We start from the raw sequence: 26,422 nt of genomic DNA on the forward strand, positions 1-26,422 counted from the left end.
AACACCAACCCCAAGGCGACGGCTCTTCCGCCCCACTCGCCGACTACTTCTTCATATCTGGCATCGAATCTTCGCAGGTTTACGACGAGCGCCTGCAGCCCACCGGCCTTCCTTCCCCGTTGTCTTCCCCGCCTGCCATTGATGTTGACGAGACGATTGAGGAGGATCGAGCTCTCGAAACCGACCCAATACGCCCAAAGAGCCAGGAGGGTCTATCCAATGGCGACAGCATCAAGCGAAAGTCCGGGCGCCTAAGCTTTGATAATCGTAATTCTGTCGGCACTATTATTGGTCCAGAACCTAAACAATCAGCCAGTAACCGGAGTAGCACCACGATCAAAGGCGTTCAAATCGGTGGCTCTGGCCTCAACGACGTCGATTTCGACAATGCCTTGCGCAAGTTCGCCTCGGAACGTGATACCTTTCTGGAGGAGATCCAATTCACCGCAGCCGGCGTTGCGCAGCAAAACCGCCCTACACGGAGCTCACGGCCGAAACCCCAGCGCATCCAGCATGCCCCCGAAGATGGAGGTGGAAATCTCAAAGCCGGTGTCGGCAGCATTCGGCGCCGTCTCTCTACCATGCAGAGCAGTCTGAAAAGACAGCCCTCCATGGCTCGACAAGGTAAGTCCATTTTGATCGATCGATGCTCGGCAACGTGCATCGAGATTCTTTGATCGTTGGCTCCTGATTTGTGGTGCGCATTCCATTTCTTGTAACTCAGAAACTCTAATACGAGCACAGCATCTGTACGGACCTCCAAGAGGCTGTCAGGGTACAATTCGGTCATTCCAGCGCCGCAGCCCTTTAACCAATCGCCGAACATGCACCCCTTACTCCGCCGCTACGAGCCCGTTCTCCTAGATCGCTACCCACCCAAGAACATGGTCGAGGAAATGAAGAGGAGACACCCGTTCCCGGATTATGTACCCATGTTCGCTTTCCCGAACGATGTAAACGTCGTGTCGTCCGACGAGCGGCCAAAGACCTCGTGGCATGGATTCGCCATGACAAATGGAGACAATTCTAAACTGTACGGCATCTGCATGATTGTTTGGTTGCCTCTGAACCTCACCGCCGCGGAGGGACTGGAACGACAATGCGAAGAATGGAGGAGATTGCACATGAATGCAGAGGAGCGCGAACTTGCCAGTAGCTTGGGAGAGCGACTCGCGCTAGAGAGAGCCAAATTGTCGCGCCTCCTAGCGATGCTTCCGACCATCGCATATGAGTCTGAAGAGCGCGAGAACTTGGAGGAAGAGATCAGCGCGGTAGAGGAGAAGATCGGCCTCATGACTGATTTATTACGCCCAGTCAGACATGGTGCCGCTTCCAAGATTGAAGGCCTTACCGACGGCGACACAGGTCTTTGGATCCCTCGCGCCTATGGCGTGATGGGTAGAGATGCAAGCCTGACGCCTTTCTGGAAGGAATGGCTGAAAGCAGTCGTTGTCCCAATGACTGACGGTGTCGTGATGCGGATCCCCCCAAGCTCTCCACGTATTGGCATGTGGCAGCCCCTGGAAAGATATGTCATCAACCTCTGCGCTGAAGCACTGAGCCCCATGACTTCCATTACGCAGGTCGAAGTCGCCGTGCGAGAACTACGGCTCTATGCCCGAAAAGAGGCAGTCAACGAGCTACCCGGCTCACGAAACATTGACATTTACGGCCTCTTCCGTTGCCTCTCGATCCCCAACATCGTGTCTCTGTTCGAATATGTATTACAGGAGTCCAGGATCATCCTTCTCTCCTCCCATACAGCCATGTTGCATCTCGCCAGCATGGCGATAACGAATTTGATATATCCTTTCAAGTGGCATGGTGTCTTCATTCCGGTGCTGCCAGCCCGTCTGGTACAAACTATTGAGGCTCCATGTCCTTACATTGTTGGCATCGAGCGGAGATATGAGCCCGCGGATTATCCTGACGACGAGTACGTCCTCGTAGATCTAGACAACGATTCCATTGTTTCCAATGGCCCCGCACCAGTAGCACTTCCACGCCAGCAGCGACGGAAGCTCACTGCCTTGCTTCAGCATTCTGCGCCCCATCATACGCGTTTTGGTGTGCCGACCGGGCCTCCAGCATATGCTATAGGGTCATTCCCACACGATGCGTTCTGCTCAGAGAACCCCAATGTTTTCTCACATCGCGCACATCCCAACACAATCTCGACCTATGTTGGACTCAACTCGACCTCGTTCGGTTCTTATGGACCAACAAACGCACGTCCCTTGATATATAACGCATTTTTGCAGTCGAGTGCCCAAAGCCGTGGGAACGATAGGCCATCTACAGCGACCACGGTGAAGAACTTTGAACATTCCCCGCCGTCTCCAAGGGTATCGCCGATCTCTCAGGTTTTCCCTCCACTCCCTAGCACACCTATCTCTCGCAGCGACTCGGCATTTGCTCTCCAAGCGAACCTACGTGAGAAGCGATCCGGTCATTTTGAGACTGCCTCCAGGAGGAGCTCTTCCGTAAGTACCTCTTTCCCATGGTCAATAACAGCATTTCTAAGAGCAGAACGACAGTTTGGTTTTGACCGTAAACCTACCATGCGGCGTCCAAGTCAACCTTTCCTTGGACATGCACCTAGCATGTCTACGTCTTCTTTGAGTCATGAACTCCATGCACCATCTGCATACGCACCTTCGGTGTACGCGCAGTCCACGCTTGCAGCATCTACCATCATGCCAGGAATGGCCATGCAGCCGGTGCGCAACACAGATACAACTCTTTGGCAAGAAGGCCATTGTCTGCAATGGAGACACTATGAAGACAAAGCCGCGTGTTCCGTCTGCGAAGAGAAGTCAGATGAGGGCATGTATCGCTGCTCAGGTAAGATGAATCGACTTTCTAGATTTTCTATCACGTCTCTAACAATCAGTAGGGTGTAGTACATATGCTCACCGCCGCTGTGCGCCTACCATCAGCCTTGTCTGTCCGGCTGCTTTCCGTCCGGATCAAGTGCGCGCATCATTCGTGCGTTGCTTCGCCAGTCTCCTTTACACATATCGGCGCTACCTTGTCCCTGCAAGTGGCGACCAAAAGAAATCCGGTCTTATATACCATTTCAAGATGGACGAATTCATGAAAAGCATGCCTAATGAGAACATGCAATATATGGTCATGTTGCAGCAAACACAGGGCCTGAACGAATTCATTCATGAACGCGAGAGCAAACGCCCTGATGACCCTTCGATCAAGCTTTTCGATGAGATTATTCTTGCTAAGCGCAATCGTGGGAAGTCGTCTTTCTTCCACAAAGCGAAGGTTGATTTCCTCTCTGACACGACGGATCATCTTTGGCGTACCGCGGCCGCAAATCCACCTAGCTCGCGCTTCCCTGGCGACTACAGGACCATCATCAAGCGCAGTAAGTTTCCTCGCTCCTTTGACTCGCTACAGTCGACTAATCTTCTTCCAGTCCCAGCAAAATTGGATCCAACTTTAATGAAAGAACCCCGCGTGATCCAAGGTGTTCCGCGCATCCCACAGTCTAAAGCAAGGCGCAAACCTATTCCTTCCATGCTCGGTCCCAACGCGCTTCTGCCCAAGACACCACCATCGTCCTCATGATTACACTCTCCACATCTGCAACGACCTCTACACGCCACAAACACTCATACCTGGCACGGCACGTTTATTCGATTCTCTTTTCACTTCTGCATTGTACACTACTAGCGACGGAGCCATTGGAGTAAGGTTCCGCTTTCGGTAGCATGAATTTCTCAGCATTTCCGGTCGGGGTTTGGGGGGGTTTTGTTCTGACATCTCCGGGAGAACGAATATAAATCTCCGCATATTGGGACAACAAAGAACGTTATTGTACAAGACACAGCACGGGAGCCTCGAGCTTCTGTACACATTCACACCTGTAGCACAGGCGGATTCACAGTATAGTAGAAGTGGGGCCAATCATCTGCACAAATACGCGGACAAGGTCTCTTGTATAATATCTGGAATGTGGAGAAGGGTGGCTCGCATTTAGAAGTATATTGGAGCCATAAGCTCGAAGAAAATCAACCTCAAAACTTATCATGCATGCCCTTCCAATGCGTGTACGCAGTGATCACCGAATTTCTAAAAATGCATGGATGCACGAGACAGCCCATGCATTTGCGGATCATTCTTTGCTCAAATGTTTCGCATCTCCACAATATGTGGACGACTCTCTCTGCATATAAGCAGGGTCACGTGCAGTTTCAAAACGTGCCAAAACGCTAAGACCGTTTCCGCCTTGGCAATGCACGGGCCGCAAGTCTTGTTGGTGTGGCTGCCCCTTTGCCCAAGTCTGGGGACGTTCAACTTCAACTCACCTTACTTGACCATTCCAGTCTGCGGATTCCCGACATCACTCTCTTTTACACTCTTTTGAAACCCTTTTCAATAGTCACTCTTTAAGACCTTACTTTATTCTTTACTTCTACCTTCCGACGCTCTCTATCACCACCGTCCTAGGACCTATCAAATCTACAATCTCCCCATCGTTCGACCACTTCGAATCGTAACAACCGACCCATACCACCTCACAAGATGTTCTCCAAGACCACTCTCTTCCTCGCCTTCACCGCCGTCGCCTCTGTCGTCAGCGCTGCCTCCCCTCCAGGCTGCCTTCTCGGTGCCGTCAACACCTACAAGTCCCCTTCTGATATCTCCGCCGTCTGCAAGAGCAAGGATGCCACCTCCAAGATCCAGGAATACTGCGGCGCTGCCACCTCTGACGCACTGAGCGCCTTCGCAGACATCTGCAACAAGGCCGGTGTCGAAGTCGGTACGTGTTCTCTCGCCCCTCCACTCCCCCAACCCGCTCCCACGAGCAATATCAAACGACAAAGATGAAAACGAAGATTCATGGGGAATGACAAATGAACTAACACGGGTACTGCAACAGAAACCAAGATCTCCAGCTCGACCGGATCCGCCAAACCCACCGGCACAGGAGCCTCCTCCGCGCAGCCCTCCGGCGCCTCGGCCACCGTCACCACCACCGGCGGAAACAACGTCAACTCTCCCGCCCAGACCGGCTCCGCGTCCGGCACCTCTGCCCCCACTGAGACCCCCGGCGCTGCTGGAAAGCTCGAGATAAGCGCTGCTGCGCTGTTCGCTGGATTGGGCGCCATCGCGGCGATGTTGTAAGGGATTGGCGTGGAGGTGTTGCGTGTGTGTGACGGGGAAATAAAGAGGAGGATCATTGGACATGGAATGCAGCGAGGATATGAGATGTTGGGGAAGACGAGGGTAATTGTACAAAAGAGAAAAGAAAGAATGAAAAAGTAAAACCGAATCCTTTTTCTGGACCGTCCGATTTTCAGTGTTATTTTTTGGGAGCAAATCTAGGGTGTTTTTTAGATCAATTTTCTGGGGAACTTTCGAATCGATAAACAATTCAACCGATCAACCCTTTTCCCCCTCTTTTTTTTTTTTCTTCTGATCGAAGGTCTGGGGATTAAAGGAAGATGAGAGAAGAAGGGAGTTTTGTTCGTTTTCGATACGAACGGTCCGGTACAGGCTGTTCTTTGTACGTTTTTGCCAAAAATGTATATATATATAAAACAGGTACAAGAACAAAGTGCAGTACAGTACGATCAGTCGTCCTTTTTTTCTCCCAATGGAACAGAATGCTCGATATTCTGCAAAGTCAACTAACAAAGGCCCCTGAAGGAAGCAAGGCTGGGAGTCAGGGACTCGTACCTCTTATAGTTTTGGTTTATGGGTTGCTTTGCCTAGCTTTGGGGTATGTATGTTTATATTTTGTTTCTACTTTATGTCTTATTCCCCCCTTTCTGCGGTGGGCAGATTTGGCACCTGGGTGAGACGATGGCGGGTGATGTATATCTACAATTATCTGTACAACAAGGCGGCTTGTCCTTTCTTTCTTTTACTTTGTTTTCATTCAAGATTTCTTAGGTGGCAGGGCTCCGTCCCCCCGATCTGATCTTAGGCGGCGGCATCAACAGCAACGGCCTCTTGCACGCACCAAAGTTCCTTACGACCGGGAACTTCCAGTCGAGATACTGGTTCCACGCAATGACGGACATTGTGCTCGAAGCCCAGTACAGCAGCAATCCCGCGGGGAGGTCCGTACACAACGGACCTATGGCCAGCGAGACACCCAACAGCGTCCTCCTCAGCATGCGCTGAAAGCGAGTGGGTTCTGTGCCCACGCTCCCAGCCGTGTTCTTCGTCACGTACACGTTCGCAAACATGAGCGCCGACACGACGTACGACAGCGCGCCGAGGGGGTCCGCGTCTAGCAGACTCGGAAACCACAGCATGCCCTCATGTCCCAGCGTGGCATCGAACCAAGGGTTCGCCACGATATCCCTCGGATACGAACTCCCCGCCAGCTCCGCCGCCGCCGCCGCCGTAGCAGCATCACCACCAGCGCTGTTCTCCCCCGCAAGCCCCAAAGCATTCATCCCCATCCTCAACAAGCCATCCCTAAACCCGCCCATCCTCCTCACAACCTCCGTCATCGTAAACCACAGCGGCAACTGCAGCAGCGTCCACCCGAACGACCCGAGCAGCGTACACCTCCAGCGCCGATCCAGCGCGCCCGTCTCCCGCCGTATCGCCTTCATCACCGCGACCTTGGCCTCCCGCGGCCCCCGCATCCCGCCCTTCCGCAGCATCTGGTCCCGCACCTTGACGCCGATGGCCTGTCGCAGAGGGTGCAGCGCCACGTACCGCGACGTCAGGGACCGCGACCGCGAGCCCAGCGTCGTGACGAGGAGCCCGCGGACCAGGAACGCGGACACTGGGATCGCGGCGTACCAGGGCAGTGCGACGTGGAGGGTTTGGAGGAGCTCGTGCGGGAGGTATAGCCATGCGTCGAGGGCGCTGTTCTGGGGTGCGGTTGCGTGGAATGAGCGACGGGCGAGAGGGCGGAAGAGTGGTGAGGTGGTGGTCGCTGTTGTGGTGTTTGCGGGAAATCTGGTGGTGGTTTGGCGGAGTTGTGCCAATTGCGGGGTGTGGTGCCGCAACGGGGGCAGTATTCGTGATGTTAACATGGTGAAGGCGGTAGTGGTGATTGTGTTGAGGTGTTGCTGCTGTTGGCGCGCATTGCGCGAGTTGCGGTGAGGTGCAATTGATGAAGTGTGTTTACGCAGAGTGTCGGCGGAGATATTATTTTATGATGTGAGGTCAGGTTTCGGAGGAGAGACGGCGGGAGGTGGGGAGCTAGGGCCACGTCTGGTGCCGGGCTGTCGGGTTCGTGGATGTGATCGGTGGAGGGCTTCAATGACCACCTACGCACTACTTACTACTAACTACATTGTCATAGTACATCCCGCCCTCGAAACTTTGCTGCCTAGATCTTTTTGGCCTACCATATCCTGAGTACGGCTTGCTGGCTCGCTGTTGGGACAGCATATATGATTTCCATCATTCCATCATAATCCCCCTCCTCTCGTTTCCTAGGCGCAGTCATGGGCGTTGTATACTTCTTCCTTTCGTTCCTAGCTCCAGTAGTCCTCGCATACGCATTCTTCGTTCCGACCTTGCGATCCCTGGGGGAGCTGGCAGGACACTACCTGCGGAGATCCTCCCGTACACGGCGCGAGCTTCTACTTGCGAGAGTAGCGACTGAGCAAAAAGCCTACGAGTCGTCGAGCAAACAGAGCAAAGAGGAGGATGACTGGGAGGAGATTGAGAGGTCTGCGGTAGGCAGCGCGGCGAACGGGGGCAAGGCGGACAAGGACTGGAACGGGATCGTCGGGTTCTTTCATCCTTTCTGGTAGGTTTCCAGAGCTCCATACGGAAAACAACTTGGGGGAGCCGAATGCTAAGATTATGAACGATATAGCAATGCCGGAGGAGGCGGCGAGCGTGTTCTCTGGGGAGCTATCCGCGCGACACAGAAACGATGGCCAGAAGCTACGTGTGTGGTGTATACTGGGGATCACGATGTAGACAAAGACGCGATTCTTAAGAGAGTCAAGGAGCGCTTCAACATCCACCTCCACCCTCCGACCGTACACTTCCTGTACCTTACCACCCGCCATTACGTCCTCAGCAGCACCTGGCCTCGCTTCACGCTTCTGGGGCAGTCGATCGGATCCCTGATCCTCGGTTACGATGCCTTCTCCCTGCTTGTGCCCGACATTTTCATCGATACTATGGGTTATGCCTTTGCCGTCGCTCTGTGCTCGCTTTTCTTCCCCAATGTACCCACGGGTGCCTACGTCCACTACCCTACCATCTCGACCGATATGCTGGATTCTCTCGACGTTGGTGGTAAGGGTGTTCACACTGGACAGGGAGCCGGGTATCGTGGTGTGGCCAAGCGACAGTATTGGAGCCTATTCGCGAAATTGTACTGCGTCATGGGTAGCTGCATAGATGTAGTCATGACGAATTCCACCTGGACCCAATCGCACATCAAAACACTCTGGGGTCCTTACAGAAACCGACGAAACAGCACCACGGACCATGACATCGATGTCGTCTTTCCTCCGGTTGCGGTCGAAGAGCTCGAAAGGGATGTCCCGGTCGATGAGGAAAGTGAGCAGAAGAGAGGGCCCGCTCTTATCTACATCGCACAATTTCGACCGGAGAAGAACCACCAAGTCGTACTGAGAGCTTTTGCATCCTTGTTGTCGTCGAACCCCTCATTTCCCGAATACCCCAAAGAGACGCCTAAACTTGTATTGATAGGCTCGGTGCGAGACCCCGACGATGCTACACGTGTCTATAACCTCCGCCTGCTTGCGCATGAGCTCCACATCAAGGAACATGTCGAGTTCGTGTGTGACGCTACCTGGCCGCAAATGTTGGACTGGATGCGACGTGCTAGCATTGGTGTGAACAGCATGTGGAACGAGCATTTCGGCATCGGCGTTGTCGAGTATCAAGCCGCAGGTCTCATCAGCGTAGTTAATGATTCTGGAGGACCAAAACTCGACATCGTGGTTCCAATCGACGGAAAGCCGACTGGTGAGCATTCCCCCTTTTCTGCGTTACAGAATGAAGATTTGATATTGACTTGTAATCAACCAGGTTTCCACGCCTCTACGTCTGAAGAATACGCCGAAGGCTTCCGCAAAGCCCTCTCGCTCCCACGCAAAGAGCGACTCGCTATGCGACGTCGTGCGCGCAAGTCCGCCAACCGTTTCACGGACCGCGGGTTCGCGGAGAAGTGGATCGCGAATATGGACCAACTCATCCTACTCCAGGTAGCGAGGACGAAGAGTTCGGATTAGACTCAAAAAGACATAATGAACTGGTGCATGGCGTTCTGCTTGAGGGTGTTCTTATTCTTTCCATTGTTATGGGCGTGGGATTTGGTCATGGTTGTTGCGAAGCATTCTTGGAGTTTAATTTGATTGGCATATGCAGTTGCGTAGAGTAAGGTAGATATTGCATGCTACAGAAAATGACTATTTAACTCTCGGACTCTTAGCACATGTTGCCTGTCCTACGTTCTACGTAACTCTTCGCAGGTATTGACATCAAGGTCATGTACGCATACATGTGCTCTATACATACCAACAGCCACGACAATCAAGACCGACTACGTTACTGAACTCTGGACCCGGTTGATAGACATGGTTCCGTCATGGACGCTATTTGTTAAAAAATTCTGTTAAGTGGGCAACAACGACTATTACTCTAACATTAAAGTCGCCATGACATAAAAGATAATCGCCCCTCCCACCAGTCTTGAATAGCGATTTGATTGCACAGTTGTCACAGAAATAGAAATCATTATGGTGAGAGACATTCATGAGGAGACAACAAGCAGGTTTGCATTTTAATCTTATCTACATATCTCTTTAACCCACTTTCACTGATATGTGCGTAAACAAGCATTTTATATAATAGTCTCCATCCCCAAACACGCCTCACCACATCATGCCATGTCTGACCGTGCCGGATCTGAAGTCGCTTAGCAGCCAACATAGATAGCGTTGGCGAAAAGGGCATAAGAATCGGCGTTGTTGAGAGCACTGGCAGTGGAAAGCCTGGTGGCAGCAGCATATCCGTATCCGAGGTCGTCGGTGCCCTTGATCTGCGACAGATGGGTGACCTCATGGAGGGTGGTGGTAGCCTGATCCTGAGCATGGCAGGTCCTGGAAAGGGCGGGGAGGGCAGAGAAGTACAAGTTGCAGTTGGTGATGAGGCTGAGGGAGGGGATGGTGTAGGCGAGGACGTTGCTGGAGCAGTAGCCGTAGTTGTCGACGCAGTAGGTCTTGGAGACACCGGAGGTCGTGGAGGAGCACTCCGAGACGACGCGGTTGAAGACGGTCTGGAGGGTGGAGATGGTGCTGGAGCTGGTGGACTTGAAGTACTCCTGCACTTTGGCAGTGTTGGAGGAGGCGGCTGCGGAGGCAGCTCGGGCGAGGCTGGCACAGTTGGAGAGGGCATTGACGGTAGAGGTTCGCTTGCTGCTGGTGCAGTCGGACTGGACGGCGGACCGCTTGAAGTTGTGGCGGACGGAGGCAGCCTCGTTTCCGTCGACGTCGATCGAGACGGTGTTGGAGTTGTAGCTGAGGACACCAGTGATTTCGGTGGAGTCTACTGCTGCGGTGTTGAGGTTACCAGAGACAACAACGTCAAAGGCACCGCCCTTGGAAAGGTCGTGGACCTCAGCAACATCCCATGAGGCCTCAATTGTCTCGCCAGCCTTGATGATCTGGAAGTCATTCTCGGCGATAGGAGAAGTAATGTCGACGCGAAGCTTGACACCCTGGAACTCGACCTTTTCGCCTGTAGAGTGGTTAGCAACACTCAATCCCCTGTCTTCGTTAAAGATTCCACTTACTACCAGAGAAGATGGTAGCCTTCTCGACCGGGACCTTGCTAAGGAAGGATCCAGTCTTGAGGATCTTGACTGATTCGGATCCGGTGTTGGTAATCTTGGCCTTGACAGCACTGTTACCAGTCGATTCAAGCTTTACCTCAAGTCCATCAGAACGCTTGGACAGATCGATGGAGGCAGCATTGGCCAATGCAATAAGAGCAGTGAGGGTGAAGAACTTCATTTTGACAAGGCTGAATCACAAAGATCTGGTGGGAATTGAGAAGCGTTGATGTCGATGTCGATGTCGATGCTGATGGAAAACATTTCGAAGAATGGAGATTGTCCATCTTCTTTATACACGAAGAAACCTCATCCTGATCAAGCAGTTCGTGATAATTGTTTTTCCCCCTCGGAGGATAGGTCAAGAAAAGGAAGCTTCAATTTCGTGCGTCTGTGGCATATAGTAGGTTTCCCATACGTGTTGCACGATAACAACGGCACAAACATCGACAATGGGACAACATGCACTGAATAGGCATGTCCGTAGAATTAATTGCTTTTCGCAGTGTGGCATTTAATCTATTGTCCTCCGACTCAACGAGAAGCGCATGGCAATTTCGACGACAGTACCAATCCCACCAAATGCTGCTGACAGGGGCTTGAAACAGGTATCACGTAGTCTAGAGCCATCGACTATCGCCTATCGCTCATCACCTTCCTGAACCATCGGCAAACGAGGGTTTCAAGCAAGTCATTCTTTACACAACACCAGGAATCGGGACGGGCCGATGATTGGCGAAGCGCCCTCGACTGTTTATCATCCTTGAGCTTGTCCATCCTCCCCCGCAAACGGGTAGACTTTCGACCTTCCGCCTTTAGAAAGTCGTCCAGGAGACAAGCCGACGCTATTTTGTTAAGCTCATCACAGCCTGGGCGCTACACATCACGGCAATCCGGCATGAATCCCATGGAAATCTAAATGTGATTCGAGCGATAACTGCGCTTCGAACTTATCTAGACGGGTGTCTTTATCTGCTTCCCCCTGGTCGTTGGCACCTGCACCCCACCCCGGCTGCAGAAGATAAATGTTCCTAGAGTAATTCTCCTTATACGCTTGCCTATTCCGTTTGTCGGCCTTGCTGATCGTTGTATATGCCTCTTTTAGTGGCGCCATTGCCTGGACGAAATGCATGGCCTCCCATGCAACGCAGTTTAATCTCTATCCAGTGAACAGCTCTCAATGCCCCGGATGCCATGCAAAGTCATGTTCAATTGTCCACTCTTCATCCGCATCGTGGTCTATCTCGCTTCGAGACTCTGAGGGGCAGGTGGAAAGACGCTGGGGATGCTGGACGCTTGAGAAACCGGGCTAAAACAATTGTTTACCACTTTAATAATTGAAAGACAGTCGGTGGATTCCGTACAACGATGAGCTGACCAGTAACACCAGCGTATGATCGCAGGGTAGCAGGGTAGCATGGTAGTACGGAGCGGGACACGTAAAGATTGCTTCAGGATAGTAATCAAGTACTCGACGATGGGGAATCATCAGTTGCTTTGCATCGAGTTTGAATGAACAACGAAAGATTAAGTTATAGCATTCTGCGTATCATCGAACTGTGTGATCAATCGCATCAGTAATTAGACTATGCATATCGTCAATTGCGGACATATATCCTATCCGGATCTCTGGTTGTATCTCTGCGAGCTTGCCGGAAGATGTACATACTTTACCCCTCATTGGACCAAGGCTTCTTGCAATAATGCCTATCATCTGATCAATCTCCTAGTCATGCTCTTGGTTCTTTGATATACTCCCTTCCGCTCTTCTCGGGATATTCGTGTCCGAGATATCCTCCCTCGGACAGGAGAGTAATCACCAAGGTCTTACGCTGAAGTTAGCAATATAAAGATTCCATGTGATTAGCGTTGAATGAGTGCATTATAATGAATCAATCTTCGTAGCGAGGAGAGATGGCCTTTGTATAGATGTTCCGGTGGGGGTTGCAATGAGAGTGTGGTTCTCACTCTGTGTGGAAGGGGGTTTACTGGGACAATATGAACAAGGGGAGATTTATCTGCATCAGTCAGAATGGTCAAGATAAGGAGAGTTAATATAGTTTATCGATTGCTAATAGTGATTCAACGATAAAAGTGGAGGCTACCCTCTAACCCAAGATGCTCCTGTTTCGGAGTATGACTGAATTTCTACCCTTACTGTACCGTGTCTATTCGTTTACCAATACCATCTTTTCTTGACCGCTATCCCATAAAGCATGATCTCTAACCCTTAACGAACAATTCTTAGTTAATTCCCATCCAAAGCCAATACTTCTGCAATATTGGAGTTTTCTTAAACCTCTTCGTCAACAATTACCACCTTACAGGGTTTTCACGACCCTGTTCCATGGTTAGCCTCCAGCCAAATTCGGTATCCAACCATTAATGATGGTTGAACCATGATTGCTCATCGGCCTGCGGGCGTCGGCGTACGAGCGTTGTTGACGAATACGACCTTCTGTTCATCTCGAATCCGTTGTTTACGAGAGTCTTCCGTTCCGATCTCCAGAGCTGACTGAATCAACCATGCTCCCATGGTCAGTTGACTGACCATCCATACACGAATCGCTCCTGTACTCTCCCAACACCTCTGGCAATCCATTCTCAGTAGTCCAGTCGACATTGAAATCCACCATATCCTGGTCCTTTCCCTGCGATCGAGCCTTGAACCTTCTCTTTCCGACTTCCCTCATGGCCGTCGAGTACTTCCACAGCTCGTCCAGGTTCCAGATTCGAATAGGTTTCGTACCCTCGGCCGTCCATGCACACAGCTCTTGGGAGGTAATGTCAAAGTGGCGCATGACGTTGATATACCATTTGCCACTGAGCTGTGCACTGTCTTCACTGAGCTGTGCATAGGGTATCTCGTCGTGGCTCTCTGTTCCGCTTCCTTCTACCGGTATGTACTGTCTGCGTATCCAGGCAGTCTTACGGTCTTGACGATGGTAGTGATTTCTGATCGGCTGGTTATGGAAACTTGTGAGAGCCAGACCGCGCACGATGGGTAGGCCTTGTCCCCCCTCAGATGGGGAGCTGCGTCGTGGTCGGATCTGTATGACGAGAAAGGGCTGGCCGAGAGGTCTCTCGAAGAAAGATTGCGCTTGTGCGCTACAAAGAGCTAAATTATTTGTGACGGAGGGGAGTCGATAGATCTGGCCAACTTGGACCTGGTATGGATCCGCCAAGCTCTCCATCTGTGTTGCCTGCCGGTTGAGGGGGTGGCATCGTTGTTTTTGCGCCAGAACCGCGAGTCCATTAACTGAAATTGGGTGGACCCGAATGGGTGGGTTGGGGAGCGAATATCGAAAGTTGTTAACAGGTATTGGAAATGGGAGGAGGTATTCCAACTCGATGGTGAAGGCTTGAGATGTGCGAACCCAAAGCTGATTGCCTGGCCTCAACGATGTATAATCGAGGTATACCTGAGGAAACCACCGCGCTTCAGTAGTCTTTTGCTCAAGTAATGTCTCCTCCAGAGTCCAGGACTGGCTCAAGTACAAGTATTCCGGCCAAATAAGTTTCATAGCGCTTGACCGCGCCTCTTGCAGGTGCCCTCCGGACAGAACGACGACTGGGAAAAAGGTCACTCTGGGGCAGGTGTGGCTGATTGAATCGCAAGCTATTATTACAATTGGGTACGAAAAGTACGGGAAGTATGTCTGGGCAGCTTGTCAGGTTGATGAATGCATAAGAAAAGCGCACAAGGAAGCTCACCTTCGAAACATCTTTTAAAAGGACTGACGACGAAGGCATTGATTTCCGACTGGGCAGGCAAAGAATCATGCCTCTAACCCTGCCTGAGTGGGTCTCATCGACTCGTTGCATAACCGTTGATGGCGTTTTGCCCTTCTTGCGAAGACTGAATTCGAAGCGACTGATTCAAAGTGGTTCGATTGATGGAAGGGTTGTGTGCAAGGGAAGAGGGTGAATAAGGATACGATTTGGTCAACACGCGACCGACGTGCCGAGAGGAGCTGGAAGATTCAATCGTGGTCGCGACCCTGAATTTATTTGAGATCGACTCGTGCTGGTGTCGAAGCGAAGAGAGAAAGAGCGTCCAAGGGCAGCCTGAATGACAACGGGTTATGGCATTGTAGGCGCGAGCTTTGGTATTGTGACAGACCAATAGAAGTGCTTCCCAGGGGGGAAAGTGAAGTGAAGTGAAGTGAATCTGATGGTTCAAATGATTGGTTGAGCTTAATAGCCTTCACCACTGGAAGAACGTCGAGGTTTGGATCTTCAGTGAACAGGCTGACTAAATTCCTGATGTCTTGTAAATGACTGATTTATCATTGTTCTGCCGATTGCCAGTTCGCCACGGTAAGAGTGCAAATAATGAGATGGAGATGCAGTCTTTATACTTAATTGGTATCATGAAATCTTTCTAATTAGGCCTAACAACTACGTCTGCAACACAGCAAACTACGTTCTTGAAGAACCGCCTCCATTCCAGCGGGTCTCCGCTCGCTTTAACGAACCGGACTTCGGTCATGGTATCCATACCAATAATGGCTCTTTCAATAACAATGTGACCATTTAGACCTTGTCTTCTCCCATCTGCCATCTTGACCCTCAAGTTTGCTTCTCCATCACGCTCCCACTGAGCTAGTTGTTCTTCTGCCGCTGGCGTGGAAGGGATGCCGAGATTGTGCAGAGCATCCGTGAGGAGAGGGATGAGTGCGGAAAGACTGAGTGGGGAGAGAAATCGTGCCAAGGAATAGCTGGGCAAAACATCTTTGAAGTGGCGGGCAGCTTGAGTTAAGGTCATGGGAACAGATGGATTGGTGGTAAACTGCGTAAGGCTCGGATCTTGAGACAGGATGTCCTGCGTACTTGACGGAAACTGTGAGAGCATGGGCTGTTGAGTCGCATATGAAGGGCGCTGGTTATGCTCCGACGGTTGAGATGCTGAGATACCGTCGTGTGAGCTGAGACGCGGTGGGCGCTCCCAATCAAATGGCGTATCCGCGATAGGGGTCTCGGGCTGAGTGGAGGAAATCATGTTGATATTGGTAGGGTTTGCGCGGGACCGATGTGGTGCTGAATCAATATCCATTGCGTCCGAATCCTGCGAGAATCCGCGTTGTGACGCAGAAGGAGGTTGAGAGAAGTCTATTCGTAGTTGCGAAAGCATTTGTGTTGCGAGTCCCACAGGGTTGGCGTTTTTCCCACTCGATGTCAAATATGGGTTTCTCCTCGTGAACCATGGATGAGTGCGAATCTGCTCTAGGGTATAGCGCTGATTGGGATCCACCTCCAACATTCCTCTCATCAGAGACAACATATCCTGTGGTAATTGATGCCAAAGCGGGTCCGTGGTTTGCTTATTAGTAGCAACGTATTCCCTAAACTCTTCGCTCTGCTGCGTCGGCTCGTCCCATGGCGTGTTTCCCACAAGCAGAACGAAGAGAACCACGCCACAACTCCAGATGTCACAAATGTTTGCAGCGTATCCATCGTCCAGCAAATCTCTTCTTTTACTTCTTCGCCCACTGACGATCTCTGGGGCAATATACGGTGGGCTACCACACACGGTGTTGCACATTCTCAATTGTCCGTCCTTCTTGAAGAGAGCTGCGAGACCGAAATCTGCAAGTTTCAAGTCACCGTCACCACTCAATAGCACGTTTTCCGGTTTAAGATCTCGATGTGCAATACCCTTTGAGTGCATGAAGCTGACAGCGCTTATCAACTGCGTGAAGTAGAAATGCGCAATATCCACGCCCACACCCTCATCTGCCTCGATCTTGTCGAAGAGATCTCCGCCATCGGCGAGCTCCATGGCGATCCAGGTCCAAATGGTATCTTCCCCGGATGCCAAACACTGGATTATGTTGTGATGCTTCCCCAGATGCTGATGTAAGACTATTTCCATCTTGAGCTGCTTAGGCCCGAGGCGTCCCATGCGGAAGGCATGCTCTTTGTTGATGAATTTCACAGCAATGACGGGTTTCGGGGCGTTGAGAGGAACAGCTTTTCGAATTCTACAACAAGAGACGAGGTAAGTAACCGAGTTTCATACACTGCAAGGTCGTCAGATACGTACGAGGCATATGCGCCCTGGCCAATTGTTTTGCTAACAAGGCGAAAGGGCAGATTTGATGGTAGTGGCGCTGCTTGACTGCCTGGAGGTGCCGGCGCCATTTTCTACTGAACACAGATGGAGGCACGCTCTTCAAAGATAATGAGATTGTTATGGCAGTGGTGGCTTCACGCAACAAACAAGAAGATGTAAAGTGGATATTGTCTGTTCGATCTTGTTTTGTCAAAGAGATGACGACTGACTCCAGTGAGGTTTCGATAAGGTAAGTCGCGTTGTCGCGACTAGCTCAATCGCGAAGTCACGAGCCAGCCAAGCTTGCAAATAAACGCGCGTGAGGGATCGCCGCGGCAACCGCATTGAGCAAGATCCAGTCACGTGACTGGTTCGTTCATCGTTGTCATCGTCATCGAGAAGAACCACTCCGCGGAGGTCGTGGACCTGCAGCTGGCTGAGCATGTGCCTGAAGTACGGACGTTCCGTGGTTGCTTGCAGTGATAGACGAGCACCTTCGCAAATGATAGGTGCGATGTAAAAATAAGCAGGGGAAGCCACTGGAGACCGCCATTCTTGATCGCTTCACCTTCCTCATTCTTCCTCACTCTCATCGAACCTCACTCCGCCAAGGGGTCAGCTCCATCATTCATAGATGGCACGATCCCGATCAATCTATTGCCTAACATTGACATCTAGTTATTCCCGCATCTGGGGTAATACTCAAATAATCGTACGATTCAACGAGTTTGCTAGTGCTGTTGAAGTCGCAAATGTCAGTTGTTCTGTGTAAGTGTCAAAACAAAAGGACATTAAGTCTGCTCAACAGAAAGTAGGAATGCGAAACTTTCCCCATCGGATAAGACCTTCTGGATGTTGATATCCGCAAGGCCAAATCAGTCATTTTCGGCCTCTGCCACGGATGAAAACTCAGTGAGCAGCATCATGGATATCAAGAAGTCTACATATCCTATGCCTCTCTCAGTTAGAACACCTACTAACCCCACGCCTTTCACATGCAACTCCTCTAGCTCTATGCCGCTTGAAGGAAATCTTCACAGTGGTTCCCCACCATCACTGACTTTGGTAAACGCCACATCAAAACCACTGAGCAAGACAGAAACCAGCCCAGCCACATGAATTCGACCTCTTTGTTCTTATCAATTTGTCCATCCTCATGACTGGCTCTACAGAGAATGCTACAATCAGATCCTTGGGCATACACCTTTACTCGTACCTTGGAGGGTTTTCCATATCTCAGGCTGTTCATGACTCAGCCGACGAGCCAACAGTCCTTTGCGACCGCACTCTCCATGACGCGAACGGCATGTATCGGACGACTCCTTGCCAATCGAAGTGAAGCATTACCATGTGGCGGCTGCGTTTCCAGATCTTCATCGGAGACCACCGCTGATCGCAGGCTTCTTCTTACTTTATGTCTTCTGCAAGGATACCAGAACATCGATCTGACATCAGATTCGCAATTGTCGCTTCCACAATTGACGCAAGGAACTGATCAGCAAGCAATACATGAACGCAGGGCCTCCTTTTCGGACGACATTTCCATCTTTTGTGATTCGCAGCGGCCACATCCGCAACAGCCCTCCGCTTTCATTTTGGCATATACCCCGCTTCCGGTTAGCTATCTACTTGCAGTACTAAACTTTCCGCACTAGCATGCTCGAGATAGACTTGGCTGAACCTCGTGGTATCAGGGCCCAGAGCATCCGATTAATCCGCGAAGTGTTGCACGTGCTGAACACATGCCTTCCTTCCCGGTTATCAACTGTTGCTCTTCCCAACGGACTGGATGGGAGAAGCTAATCTTTGAACCGAGGCGCACCCAGTGGTCCGAGAGATATCCACTACAATGTTCTGAGGTAGTCATTCATAAGAGTTTTCTCGCAACGGTGAAGCGCTACAACAGTCTAGAGCAGATCTCGCGGCATCAGCTAAGCATATTGAGTCTTCGAATTCTGTGCATGAAACACATCCCCAAGGGCCATATCCGATGGCCTATTTGGAAAATCTGGGGATTTAGCGCTGGCAATGCTATATCTAGGGACGGCGTAGAAGTCACTTCATTTCTCGTTCGTCAATCCCATCCGCCCGGCCTCCGAAGCTTCGAAATCTCCATGCGCCATGCTTGACCCTGAAGATGCTGTTCCTTCAGCCAGCTTTTACAATTGGCCAATTCCTAGATCATCGGGTGCTCCAAAAACGCCAATCTGCAATGTCCGCGGAGACAAACCCGCAAGGATCCGTTTTGTCAGCTCTGTCTTACGGTACGACGCCGGCCACGCTGCCCTTCACGCCTTCCCACTCGCTACCTTGCGGCTTCAACCTAGGACGGGCCCGTCGAATCTCGAACCTGAGATCTGGGTCCTTCCGAGAAGAGACTACCCGTTAGGTCTATTCACTTGGAGAGCGGGTGCGCTGAAGACTAACTAGATAAGGTATACCGGTTATCAATCAAGTACCAACTTCACCTATCATCGTTCGAACCTATCATCAAATGACCAGCATAATTCTGGCGTTCAGCAGCTCTTCTTTCTTCTCTCTCCTAAGGTGCAAAATCAGAAAATCTAGAAGAATTTCAAAGAACCTAGGAACCTGACGGTCGAACGTCATTTCTGCAGCATCCTTCCATTCGATATGGTATGCGGCCCACGACAGTCCAGCCTCGACATGGCGTTTGCGAATTTCCCCACGCTCCTCCACGAAAACCTTTCACGTTAGCTTAAGAAACCTAGCCACCTAGATCAGCCTCCAATTGGAGAGAAAAAAGAGAAAAAAACCACTGGTCACCCTTTGGGATCTAGGCAAGTTCGTTGTTGCTTGTCCATCGGGAGTGTTATCTTCGGTCCCACAATCCCCCGCAATAAGCCCCAACGTTCCTCGTACGACAATCTGTTTACACATTACCCTACCTTTACCTCCACCGACCAATGCCAAAGCTCCAAATGGGGCAGGGCCAACAGATTTCCCTTTACCGCTACAAGCGCCCTATCCCACACCACCACAGTCTCTAGATCTTTCAACCCTTTTTCAGCCTCTCGATGCGAGGACTCCCGAGTCATGAGGGCTGGGCCACCAGACCGTCCTCAACGTCGGTTGGCCTCTCTTGTTTGCGAGCGCTAACTCGGGTGCTGGTACACGTTCAATCGGACAGAGGGCTTGAGGTAGGGCGTCGCATAGCGACACTTTTGCTAATCAGCGGAGGAGAGATACCGTTCCCCGGTCCCGCTCGTACGCAAGTTCCCATGTCTCCACTATTCCGCCTGTTCAACATACATGGAATTTGTGGGGATGGCCTGTCAACCAGCCTCAATCAATCAGTAGTACCTACCTAGGTACCTAGCTCAAACTAGTCGTCAATCGCGATATGTCTGTTGAATCAGCGATTCAAAGCCTCAACGAACATGAGAGAATCACGACAATCGAGTGACATTGACAAAAACAGCATGATTTTGACATAACCTGGAAAAAAAAAACCACCAAGGTCAAATTTCCTCCCTACCCCTTTCCTGGAGAAGGGAGAACACAAGAGCGAAAGTAAACAAAACGACCCTACCACCCGATATCGATAACCGGGGAGCATGAGCTCCAGAGAACAATGAATGCACACCATACCACTTACTAACATCTAACATTCTAAAGACCCGACGATCCTCCGATCGAGATGTTTGGGTGTTCTAGAAGTCAAGTAGCGGAGAAGGGATAGGAGAAAATGGTACCAGGTGAACCAGACAGAGATAGGGCGTTTTATCTACGTTGAGTTCAGAAAGGTAGACGGATGGTTTGATTACCTAGTAGACAATCAATACCAGTCATGTAGTTGCTCAAAGTAAAGGCCCAGTCACCATTGCCGTGAGTTGGGTGGAAGTAAAGTCAAGTCAGGTCACAAAGAGTCGCAGTCATATCAATTCAGACACACAGTAATTAATGTCACGTAAATTTGCAATTCATATCCGGTCCAGCCACGTAAAGTCTGAGTCATATCAAATCAAGTCATACCAACATATCAAGTGAAGTCATATCACATCCAGCCACACGTAAAGTCTCAGTCGTAGCAAGTCATATCAAGTGAAGTCATATCAAAGTCAAGTCATAACTCCCACCTCAATACTACACATCAACATAGCAAGGGAGGCACACGCGCAGCCATGTAAAGTCTGAAGTAATTATATATATAATATTTCTCTTTTTTTTCTGCCTATTCTTCTGTTCTTTCTTTGGGTGTGACTTTCTGTTTTTCTAAGATTGACCATTTCCCCCTATCAGCGGCACCAGTGTCCTGCCTTGTTCGTGTTCCGCTGGTTGCTCCCCTTCTGCACCGGGTGTGCTGGCATGACGGGGGCGTGCATGCGATGAGTGTAGGCCAGGGTCCCGGGGAAACAAAAACGACAGTCCATCCTCCTCCTCCATCACCACCACTGCCCAAGTCCAGAACAGGCCCAACACGCACACAGATGGAGAAACAAAGGATTTCTATCCAAGAAAGGAGCAGAATGGAGAAAAAAAGAGGATGATTCTGTCTTCGTGAAGACTCAACCCGAAAGAGAGAAAAAACTAAAGAAGAAACAATAATAAACCAGGCGTCCCGAGATTTATGCTTGGGATATCAAAGAAGAAAAATGGTAAAAGTAGATTCCGTGCAAATGCAACATCTTCCGACTCTCCCTCGCCCCGACTTTCTTTCTCACTTCCTCCTCTTCTTCTTTCCATAACCAAATTACTGTTTGTCGAGTCCGAATTCCGTGTCTCGATGGCGTGTGGAAGACGTCCAGGAAGTCCTGGGGTAGGACCGTCGCGGAATCTTGCTGTACGCTAGTGTCCCCCGCAGACTTGTCTTCGTCGCCGTCGAATGGCACCAATGACTCGACCAAACAGCAATAGTCGTAAAAACCAAGGAATAATAAATGTTAACCGACCGCGAAAATGCTTCGTACTCTCTTTTTGCACCCCGAACCAGAACGCCAAAGTCTAGACAGGTTACAGACATGCACCGTTATGATGATGATGGAAATGATATGATGGGGGAATAATGCTTTGGTGGTCCACGTGTGGGCCGACCTAACAACCGAAGGAGAAACATGGCGATCAATTCGTTCATTTCAATGCCGGATCAGGATGCGTGCGTGCTAGTAGAATGGTTGCTACGCTTTACTTCATGTTGTTTCCGAGCTTCACCGTGTCGAAGTAGCATAGGCTTGCGCGGCTGCGGCATCGAGACCACGAAGTTGGGGACCGTACTTGGGGTGCTTGATGAATTTGGGCACCGAGTCCTGCAGTTAACGTTAGTATATGGGCGGTGAAGTGACACAGAGGAGCAAGCTTACGCTAGACATGAGCTTGAAGATCGAGTTTTGTGCCTTCTCAAACAGCAGAGCGACCTCAACGAGACTCTGCATCATGGCGGTGTCGTCACCAACAGCACGGGTCATGCGGGTAGCAAGTTGCGTGCGGAGCGCGTGGTCGATGTTTAGCTCGTTGGGGGAACCTGGGGCTAGGAAAGCGTTGTACAGGCCTGCAGAATGTCAGTTGTGGAACATGATGAAACGGAAACTAAAACAACATACCATAAGCAGCAGCCAATGTCTCTCGGATGGTCTCAATCTTGTGGTCACCAGAGGTGTTGATGGCAGACTTGTATTGACTGTTGAACTCTTGGACCTCCAAGTAGAAGGACAAATTTTCCTCGCACATAGTCTCCTTCAAGAACTCACGGTACAGAAGACGCCACGATGGGTTGCGGATGATGACGTTGGTCCTGTTGCTGTTCGAGTCGCGGGCAGCACCCTCGCGAGCCTTTACGTTGCCACTATCGGCGGGGATCGTCGACTCGTCGAGGAGAGTCCAGCCAGCTATTTGCTCACCGTGTTGAGTGACGTAGTAATGTGTCTGTTTGGAAGGAACGAACTTCTCCTGACGAGGGTCTACCGGCGCAATCAAGCGAAGCTCGACAAAGAGCTGGCCAATCTCGTGGCCTTCACGACGGTCGACCATTGTACAGCAGTCCATCAGCCAGTCAACGGTTGCCTTGCCGGTGAAGATGTGCTCGTACGGTCGAGAGGCGGTTGGCTTGTGCTTCGACATGCGAACGCCGACATCGCATCTGGAGAATTCGTGAATGGAGTCAGAGTCGGAGTTCACGGTCTCGTTAGCAGAGGCACCGCAGAAGCGACGGAACAGAATCTCAATCGTCTGCTCGTCGTGGTGCAGCTTGTCAGTGTCGGTATCGCGCTCGAGTGTCACCAATTGGTGGGGGTTTCGCTGTGACTCAATAACGTGCTTGACGTGTGCGGATTGGATACCATTGCGGGAACAGAATCGCTCGAGGATGTGGATACCCTTGGGTGTCAATTGCCACACGGAGCTCTTGTTGGTGAAGTCCAATTTTCCTTCCACCGACTCAATGAACTTGGCCTCGAGGAATTTGTTGCACACAGACCTAGCCATCTCTTTCGCCATGGAGAAAGTGGTGGTCGTGGTAGTGGTCACCACGCGAGACGAGTCCTTGGGATCCGGCATGCGGTTTGATTGGGAGAATTTCAGAGAACCGAGGTTAGTGATTGCTTCATCTGTAGTAAATGTGTTATCGATCATTCGAAAGCGGACACGGTGGGGTGTCAATGGAAGAGAGACCATTAATGTGGCGAACAGGTCTTTGAAATCCTGTTGAGTTGTTAGTACTCATTCTGACGGTCCCGTAGGAAAAATGTGCCATGTGCAGTGTAGAACGGAAAACGCAGACAGAACGAGCCTTGCGGAGTTCAATTGGGTGAATTCACGTCCCATATTGTTTGTCCTGCAATAAACTCTCCCGGCCACCCTACGGCTGTATGCTCTTCCCACGCAGGCACTCATAGAGGGCAAACCGACCTCGGCTATGAGCCCGCGGGGAAGGCGAGGAGAGTATTACTACCGAATGTCCCTCTATAGCCACGAGAGAAGAAGTTGTCGAATCGCCTCCAAAATTTGCTCAGATAGTGCAAACACAGGAAAGCGATTGTCGGCAATTGAGCGAAAGGATAGGGCAGTGAAGGCACAGGAGAATTGTGCGAGACAGGGAGTGAGACCTAGGGACGGGCAGGGAGAGGCGGGGGATCAGATGTGGTACATACTCTTGTGAAGGGCCTCTCATCGTCCGTCATGCGGAGCAACCGCGAGGATGTTTGATGCATCTTCTTGCCTGCCAAATTTGCCGAGGCCGAAGATGGCGTTGAATCTATGCTGCGAGCCAGCGTTGAGGCTGCGGTGTGTTCGGGGGTGAGTCTTTCGTTTATTGAGACTGCTGATGTAGAGGTACGGAGGTGCGTGGAGGAAGGGTCGAATAGATCTTCCTTGCTCGAGGATCGTATGCTATTACTGATAGAGGGATCTCGCGAGCGAGTGTTTGTGGATTGTTGGAGCCGGCCACGAGAGAAGGACAGGGACGAGGTGAGGGGGACGTCCTTTCGTAGGAGTGAAGTCAAGGTGGAGCGACGGCGGCGTTGTTGTTGTTGCTGCTGTTGCAGTTGCTGCTCGACGGACGGCGGCACGTTTACGTCTTGGACACCGGTGGAGTTGTCGGTGGCCAGCGGGGCGGGCGAAGCCGAAGGCGAAGGTGAGAGCGAGGCGGAGGAGGTCGACGAGGTAGAGGAGGAAGAGTCGCTCTTGTGTTGGTTGAATTGGGCGGAGAGAGTGGAGGGTCGGGAAGGTTGGTTGTTTTGGGAGGGAGCGGGTTGAGTCGCGGAGGTTGAAGTGGCAGGAGCAGCGGGAGTAGTTGTAGTTGTAGTTGTAGTGGGAGTAGCGGGAGCAGTAGTAGAAGTAGAAGTAGAAGTAGAAGAAGTAGCGGCGACAGCGGCAGTGGGAGTAGTAATAGTAGTAGTGAAGGGGAGAGAATTAGATGTATAGTAGGGCATGTCTAGCCAGTAGAGCGAGGGAGTAGCGAGGGTAGAGTAGAGTAGAGTAGAGTGGACTCAGTAGTAGAGAGAGATTAGTAGGGAAAAGGAAAAAGGTAAGGATGTGATGGGTAGGAAGGGTAGGTAGGGTAGGTAGGGTAGGGTCGTGTCGTAGTGTAGGGTGTAGGGTACGAGGTGGTTAGGGTATTGTAAGGAATGGGTAAGGAATTATGGTAGTGAATGTGTGGATGGGTAGTGTGTAGTGTGTAGTGTGTAGTGTGTAGTGTGTAGTGTAGTGTGTAGTGGTGGTGGTAGTGGCGTGGGTCTTTTCGTGGGTCGTGGGTGCGTGAAGGCCACGAGGGATGGGAACGAGCGAGACGAGCAAAGAGTGGAATAGTGGATACAAGAGAAAGGCTAGCAGGGGTGGCAGGGTGGGCACTGGGTAGACAGACCGATGGGCGAAGGATGGGCGGCGAGAGATGAGCGCCAGAAAGATGAGTGACCGAGAGGGAGAGGCGGATAGGATGAGATAGGATAGGGATAGGGATAGGATAGGAAAGGATGGGATAGCCACAACGAACAACGACGACGGTAATTGATGGCCGTGGTGGTGGTAGTGGTAGTGGTAGTGGTGGAGGTGGTCGATGAGGATAGAGAGAGACGGGATGGGATTTGTGAGGGGTCCTGGTGTGTGTGTTCGCGTGTCTGTCTGTGTGTGCCTGTGTGTCCGTGTGGGTGTGGGTGTAGGTGTGTGTGTGCTCCTCCTGCTACAATAATAGCGTATCCCTATTTCGTTTTTATTTTTTTTTTATTTCTCTTCGCTCTTGTCTCTGCACTCCTGCCCGGCCTAGCCAAGTAGAAACGGATATGGTGATGTAGGTATTTGATATACTCCGTAGGTGTAGGTGTAAATTGTAGGCGGAGGTGTTGGTGTAAGAGTAATCAATCAAGAGAACGTCGGGGGAATGGGGAACCCTTATTCTGCTTGTACCCCCCTCTGTGCCAACCGTTTGCGCTTCGGGGTATACCGTATACCTGGGCCATCAGCTCAGCACCAACAGCCAACAGGTGTTGCAGCCTTTCGTTTGCTGGTTGCGTTGATGATAGGACAGGATAGGTGCACAGTCGAGACAGAATCATGGATCAAAATGATACCATTGGGGTGTCAATTGAATTGAGCAATATCGTAGAACACCAAGCACAGAACCAACATTACACAGTACACAGTACACAGTACACAGTACACACGCGGTATCCGTACAATGGTAACAATAATTACAGTACAGACGAGTACACAGTAGAACTGCGCAGTGGGTAGGCCGTGTGTCGAAGGTAGGGGCAATATCGGCCACCGCTCAAGAGTCAAAGCAGTCAGGATCGGCGAGCAATTCCATATCTTACCGACCAGCACGAGGGCTGGGCCAGACAATTCAGACACCCATTATTCAGACACGTTCACTTTCAGAGACACTCTCTGCACGCTGCTGCCATGCGCACGCTGCCATGCGCACACCATGCACATGCACATGCACCGCATGCAACATGACACCCCGTCCATATTCAATTCAGGCCAGGGCAGGACAGGGCAGACATCGGCAAGGCAGGGCAGGCCAGGGCAAGACAGGGCATGTCATGGCAGAACAGGACAAGACAGGGCAGGGCAATCAAGACAGGGGATGGATTGGAGGTCAA

General features: G+C 51.1%; 9 protein-coding genes across 9 annotated transcripts in view; 4 read left to right on the forward strand and 5 right to left on the reverse strand.

Moving 5' to 3' along the window:
* Positions 1 to 3,585, forward strand: part of BU24DRAFT_434746 (dDENN domain-containing protein) — a gene marked incomplete at both ends in the record, with an annotated part of 5,738 nt that extends 2,153 nt beyond the window's left edge. The window contains 3 exons of the mRNA XM_033530046.1: positions 16 to 624; positions 745 to 2,844; positions 2,897 to 3,585. Of these exons, the coding sequence (XP_033382180.1) occupies positions 16 to 624; positions 745 to 2,844; positions 2,897 to 3,585 (3,398 nt within the window). The remainder of the gene's footprint in view (positions 1 to 15; positions 625 to 744; positions 2,845 to 2,896) is intronic.
* Positions 3,586 to 4,332: 747 nt separating this feature from the next.
* Positions 4,333 to 5,439, forward strand: BU24DRAFT_424876 (uncharacterized protein). The gene is made up of 2 exons (XM_033528607.1): positions 4,333 to 4,780; positions 4,901 to 5,439. The coding sequence occupies exons 1-2, from the start codon at positions 4,543 to 4,545 to the stop codon at positions 5,143 to 5,145; spliced, it is 483 nt and encodes a 160-aa protein (XP_033382181.1). The 5' UTR covers positions 4,333 to 4,542; the 3' UTR covers positions 5,146 to 5,439.
* BU24DRAFT_248484 (uncharacterized protein) lies at positions 5,337 to 5,867 on the forward strand. Its single transcript, XM_033522347.1, has one exon. The coding sequence runs from the start codon at positions 5,466 to 5,468 to the stop codon at positions 5,820 to 5,822; it is 357 nt and encodes a 118-aa protein (XP_033382182.1). The 5' UTR covers positions 5,337 to 5,465; the 3' UTR covers positions 5,823 to 5,867.
* On the reverse strand, positions 5,748 to 7,131 carry BU24DRAFT_494237 (uncharacterized protein). Its single transcript, XM_033534029.1, has one exon. The coding sequence runs from the start codon at positions 7,017 to 7,019 to the stop codon at positions 5,913 to 5,915; it is 1,107 nt and encodes a 368-aa protein (XP_033382183.1). The 5' UTR covers positions 7,020 to 7,131; the 3' UTR covers positions 5,748 to 5,912.
* A 125-nt stretch (positions 7,132 to 7,256) lies between these two features.
* On the forward strand, positions 7,257 to 9,410 carry BU24DRAFT_394898 (glycosyltransferase family 4 protein). The gene is made up of 3 exons (XM_033525232.1): positions 7,257 to 7,744; positions 7,814 to 8,943; positions 9,007 to 9,410. Exons 1-3 carry the CDS (start codon positions 7,437 to 7,439, stop codon positions 9,207 to 9,209), a joined length of 1,641 nt encoding a protein of 546 aa, XP_033382184.1. The 5' UTR covers positions 7,257 to 7,436; the 3' UTR covers positions 9,210 to 9,410.
* A 485-nt stretch (positions 9,411 to 9,895) lies between these two features.
* BU24DRAFT_394903 (metallo proteinase) lies at positions 9,896 to 11,088 on the reverse strand (the record flags this gene model as incomplete). Its single annotated transcript, XM_033525233.1, has 2 exons — positions 10,772 to 11,088; positions 9,896 to 10,716 (listed from the first exon to the last, which is right to left on the reverse strand). The coding sequence occupies exons 1-2, from the start codon at positions 10,989 to 10,991 to the stop codon at positions 9,896 to 9,898; spliced, it is 1,041 nt and encodes a 346-aa protein (XP_033382185.1). The 5' UTR covers positions 10,992 to 11,088.
* Positions 11,089 to 13,217: 2,129 nt separating this feature from the next.
* BU24DRAFT_494240 (uncharacterized protein) lies at positions 13,218 to 14,334 on the reverse strand (the record flags this gene model as incomplete). Its single annotated transcript, XM_033534030.1, has 2 exons — positions 13,218 to 13,321; positions 13,371 to 14,334. The coding sequence occupies 2 exons, from the start codon at positions 14,332 to 14,334 to the stop codon at positions 13,218 to 13,220; spliced, it is 1,068 nt and encodes a 355-aa protein (XP_033382186.1).
* Positions 14,335 to 15,163: 829 nt separating this feature from the next.
* BU24DRAFT_394904 (Pkinase-domain-containing protein) lies at positions 15,164 to 17,099 on the reverse strand. The gene is made up of 2 exons (XM_033525234.1): positions 16,857 to 17,099; positions 15,164 to 16,794 (listed from the first exon to the last, which is right to left on the reverse strand). Exons 1-2 carry the CDS (start codon positions 16,952 to 16,954, stop codon positions 15,195 to 15,197), a joined length of 1,698 nt encoding a protein of 565 aa, XP_033382187.1. The 5' UTR covers positions 16,955 to 17,099; the 3' UTR covers positions 15,164 to 15,194.
* Positions 17,100 to 21,941: 4,842 nt separating this feature from the next.
* Positions 21,942 to 25,039, reverse strand: BU24DRAFT_248558 (RGS-domain-containing protein). Its single transcript, XM_033522348.1, has 4 exons — positions 23,972 to 25,039; positions 22,427 to 23,522; positions 22,187 to 22,374; positions 21,942 to 22,132 (listed from the first exon to the last, which is right to left on the reverse strand). The coding sequence occupies exons 1-4, from the start codon at positions 24,749 to 24,751 to the stop codon at positions 22,034 to 22,036; spliced, it is 2,163 nt and encodes a 720-aa protein (XP_033382188.1). The 5' UTR covers positions 24,752 to 25,039; the 3' UTR covers positions 21,942 to 22,033.
* Positions 25,040 to 26,422: the final 1,383 nt, after the last annotated feature.

The sequence above is a fragment of the Aaosphaeria arxii genome, assembly GCF_010015735.1.
Source record: "Aaosphaeria arxii CBS 175.79 unplaced genomic scaffold BU24scaffold_6, whole genome shotgun sequence".
NCBI lineage: Eukaryota > Fungi > Ascomycota > Dothideomycetes > Pleosporales > Aaosphaeria > Aaosphaeria arxii.

Coding starts and splice junctions, on each gene's coding strand:
- BU24DRAFT_424876 (XM_033528607.1), top strand. CDS start 4,543: ATGTTCTCCAAGACCACTCTCTTCCTCGCCTTCACCGCCGTCGCCTCT. Junction 4,781..4,900: donor CAAGGCCGGTGTCGAAGTCG/GTACGTGTTCTC, acceptor GTACTGCAACAG/AAACCAAGATCTCCAGCTCG.
- BU24DRAFT_248484 (XM_033522347.1), top strand. CDS start 5,466: ATGAGAGAAGAAGGGAGTTTTGTTCGTTTTCGATACGAACGGTCCGGT.
- BU24DRAFT_494237 (XM_033534029.1), bottom strand. CDS start 7,019: ATGTTAACATCACGAATACTGCCCCCGTTGCGGCACCACACCCCGCAA.
- BU24DRAFT_394898 (XM_033525232.1), top strand. CDS start 7,437: ATGGGCGTTGTATACTTCTTCCTTTCGTTCCTAGCTCCAGTAGTCCTC. Junction 7,745..7,813: donor GGGTTCTTTCATCCTTTCTG/GTAGGTTTCCAG, acceptor TGAACGATATAG/CAATGCCGGAGGAGGCGGCG. Junction 8,944..9,006: donor AATCGACGGAAAGCCGACTG/GTGAGCATTCCC, acceptor GTAATCAACCAG/GTTTCCACGCCTCTACGTCT.
- BU24DRAFT_394904 (XM_033525234.1), bottom strand. CDS start 16,954: ATGGCGCCGGCACCTCCAGGCAGTCAAGCAGCGCCACTACCATCAAAT. Junction 16,795..16,856: donor GGCCAGGGCGCATATGCCTC/GTACGTATCTGA, acceptor CTCTTGTTGTAG/AATTCGAAAAGCTGTTCCTC.
- BU24DRAFT_248558 (XM_033522348.1), bottom strand. CDS start 24,751: ATGCCCTACTATACATCTAATTCTCTCCCCTTCACTACTACTATTACT. Junction 23,523..23,971: donor ATGAGAGGCCCTTCACAAGA/GTATGTACCACA, acceptor ACAACTCAACAG/GATTTCAAAGACCTGTTCGC. Junction 22,375..22,426: donor GACATTGGCTGCTGCTTATG/GTATGTTGTTTT, acceptor GACATTCTGCAG/GCCTGTACAACGCTTTCCTA.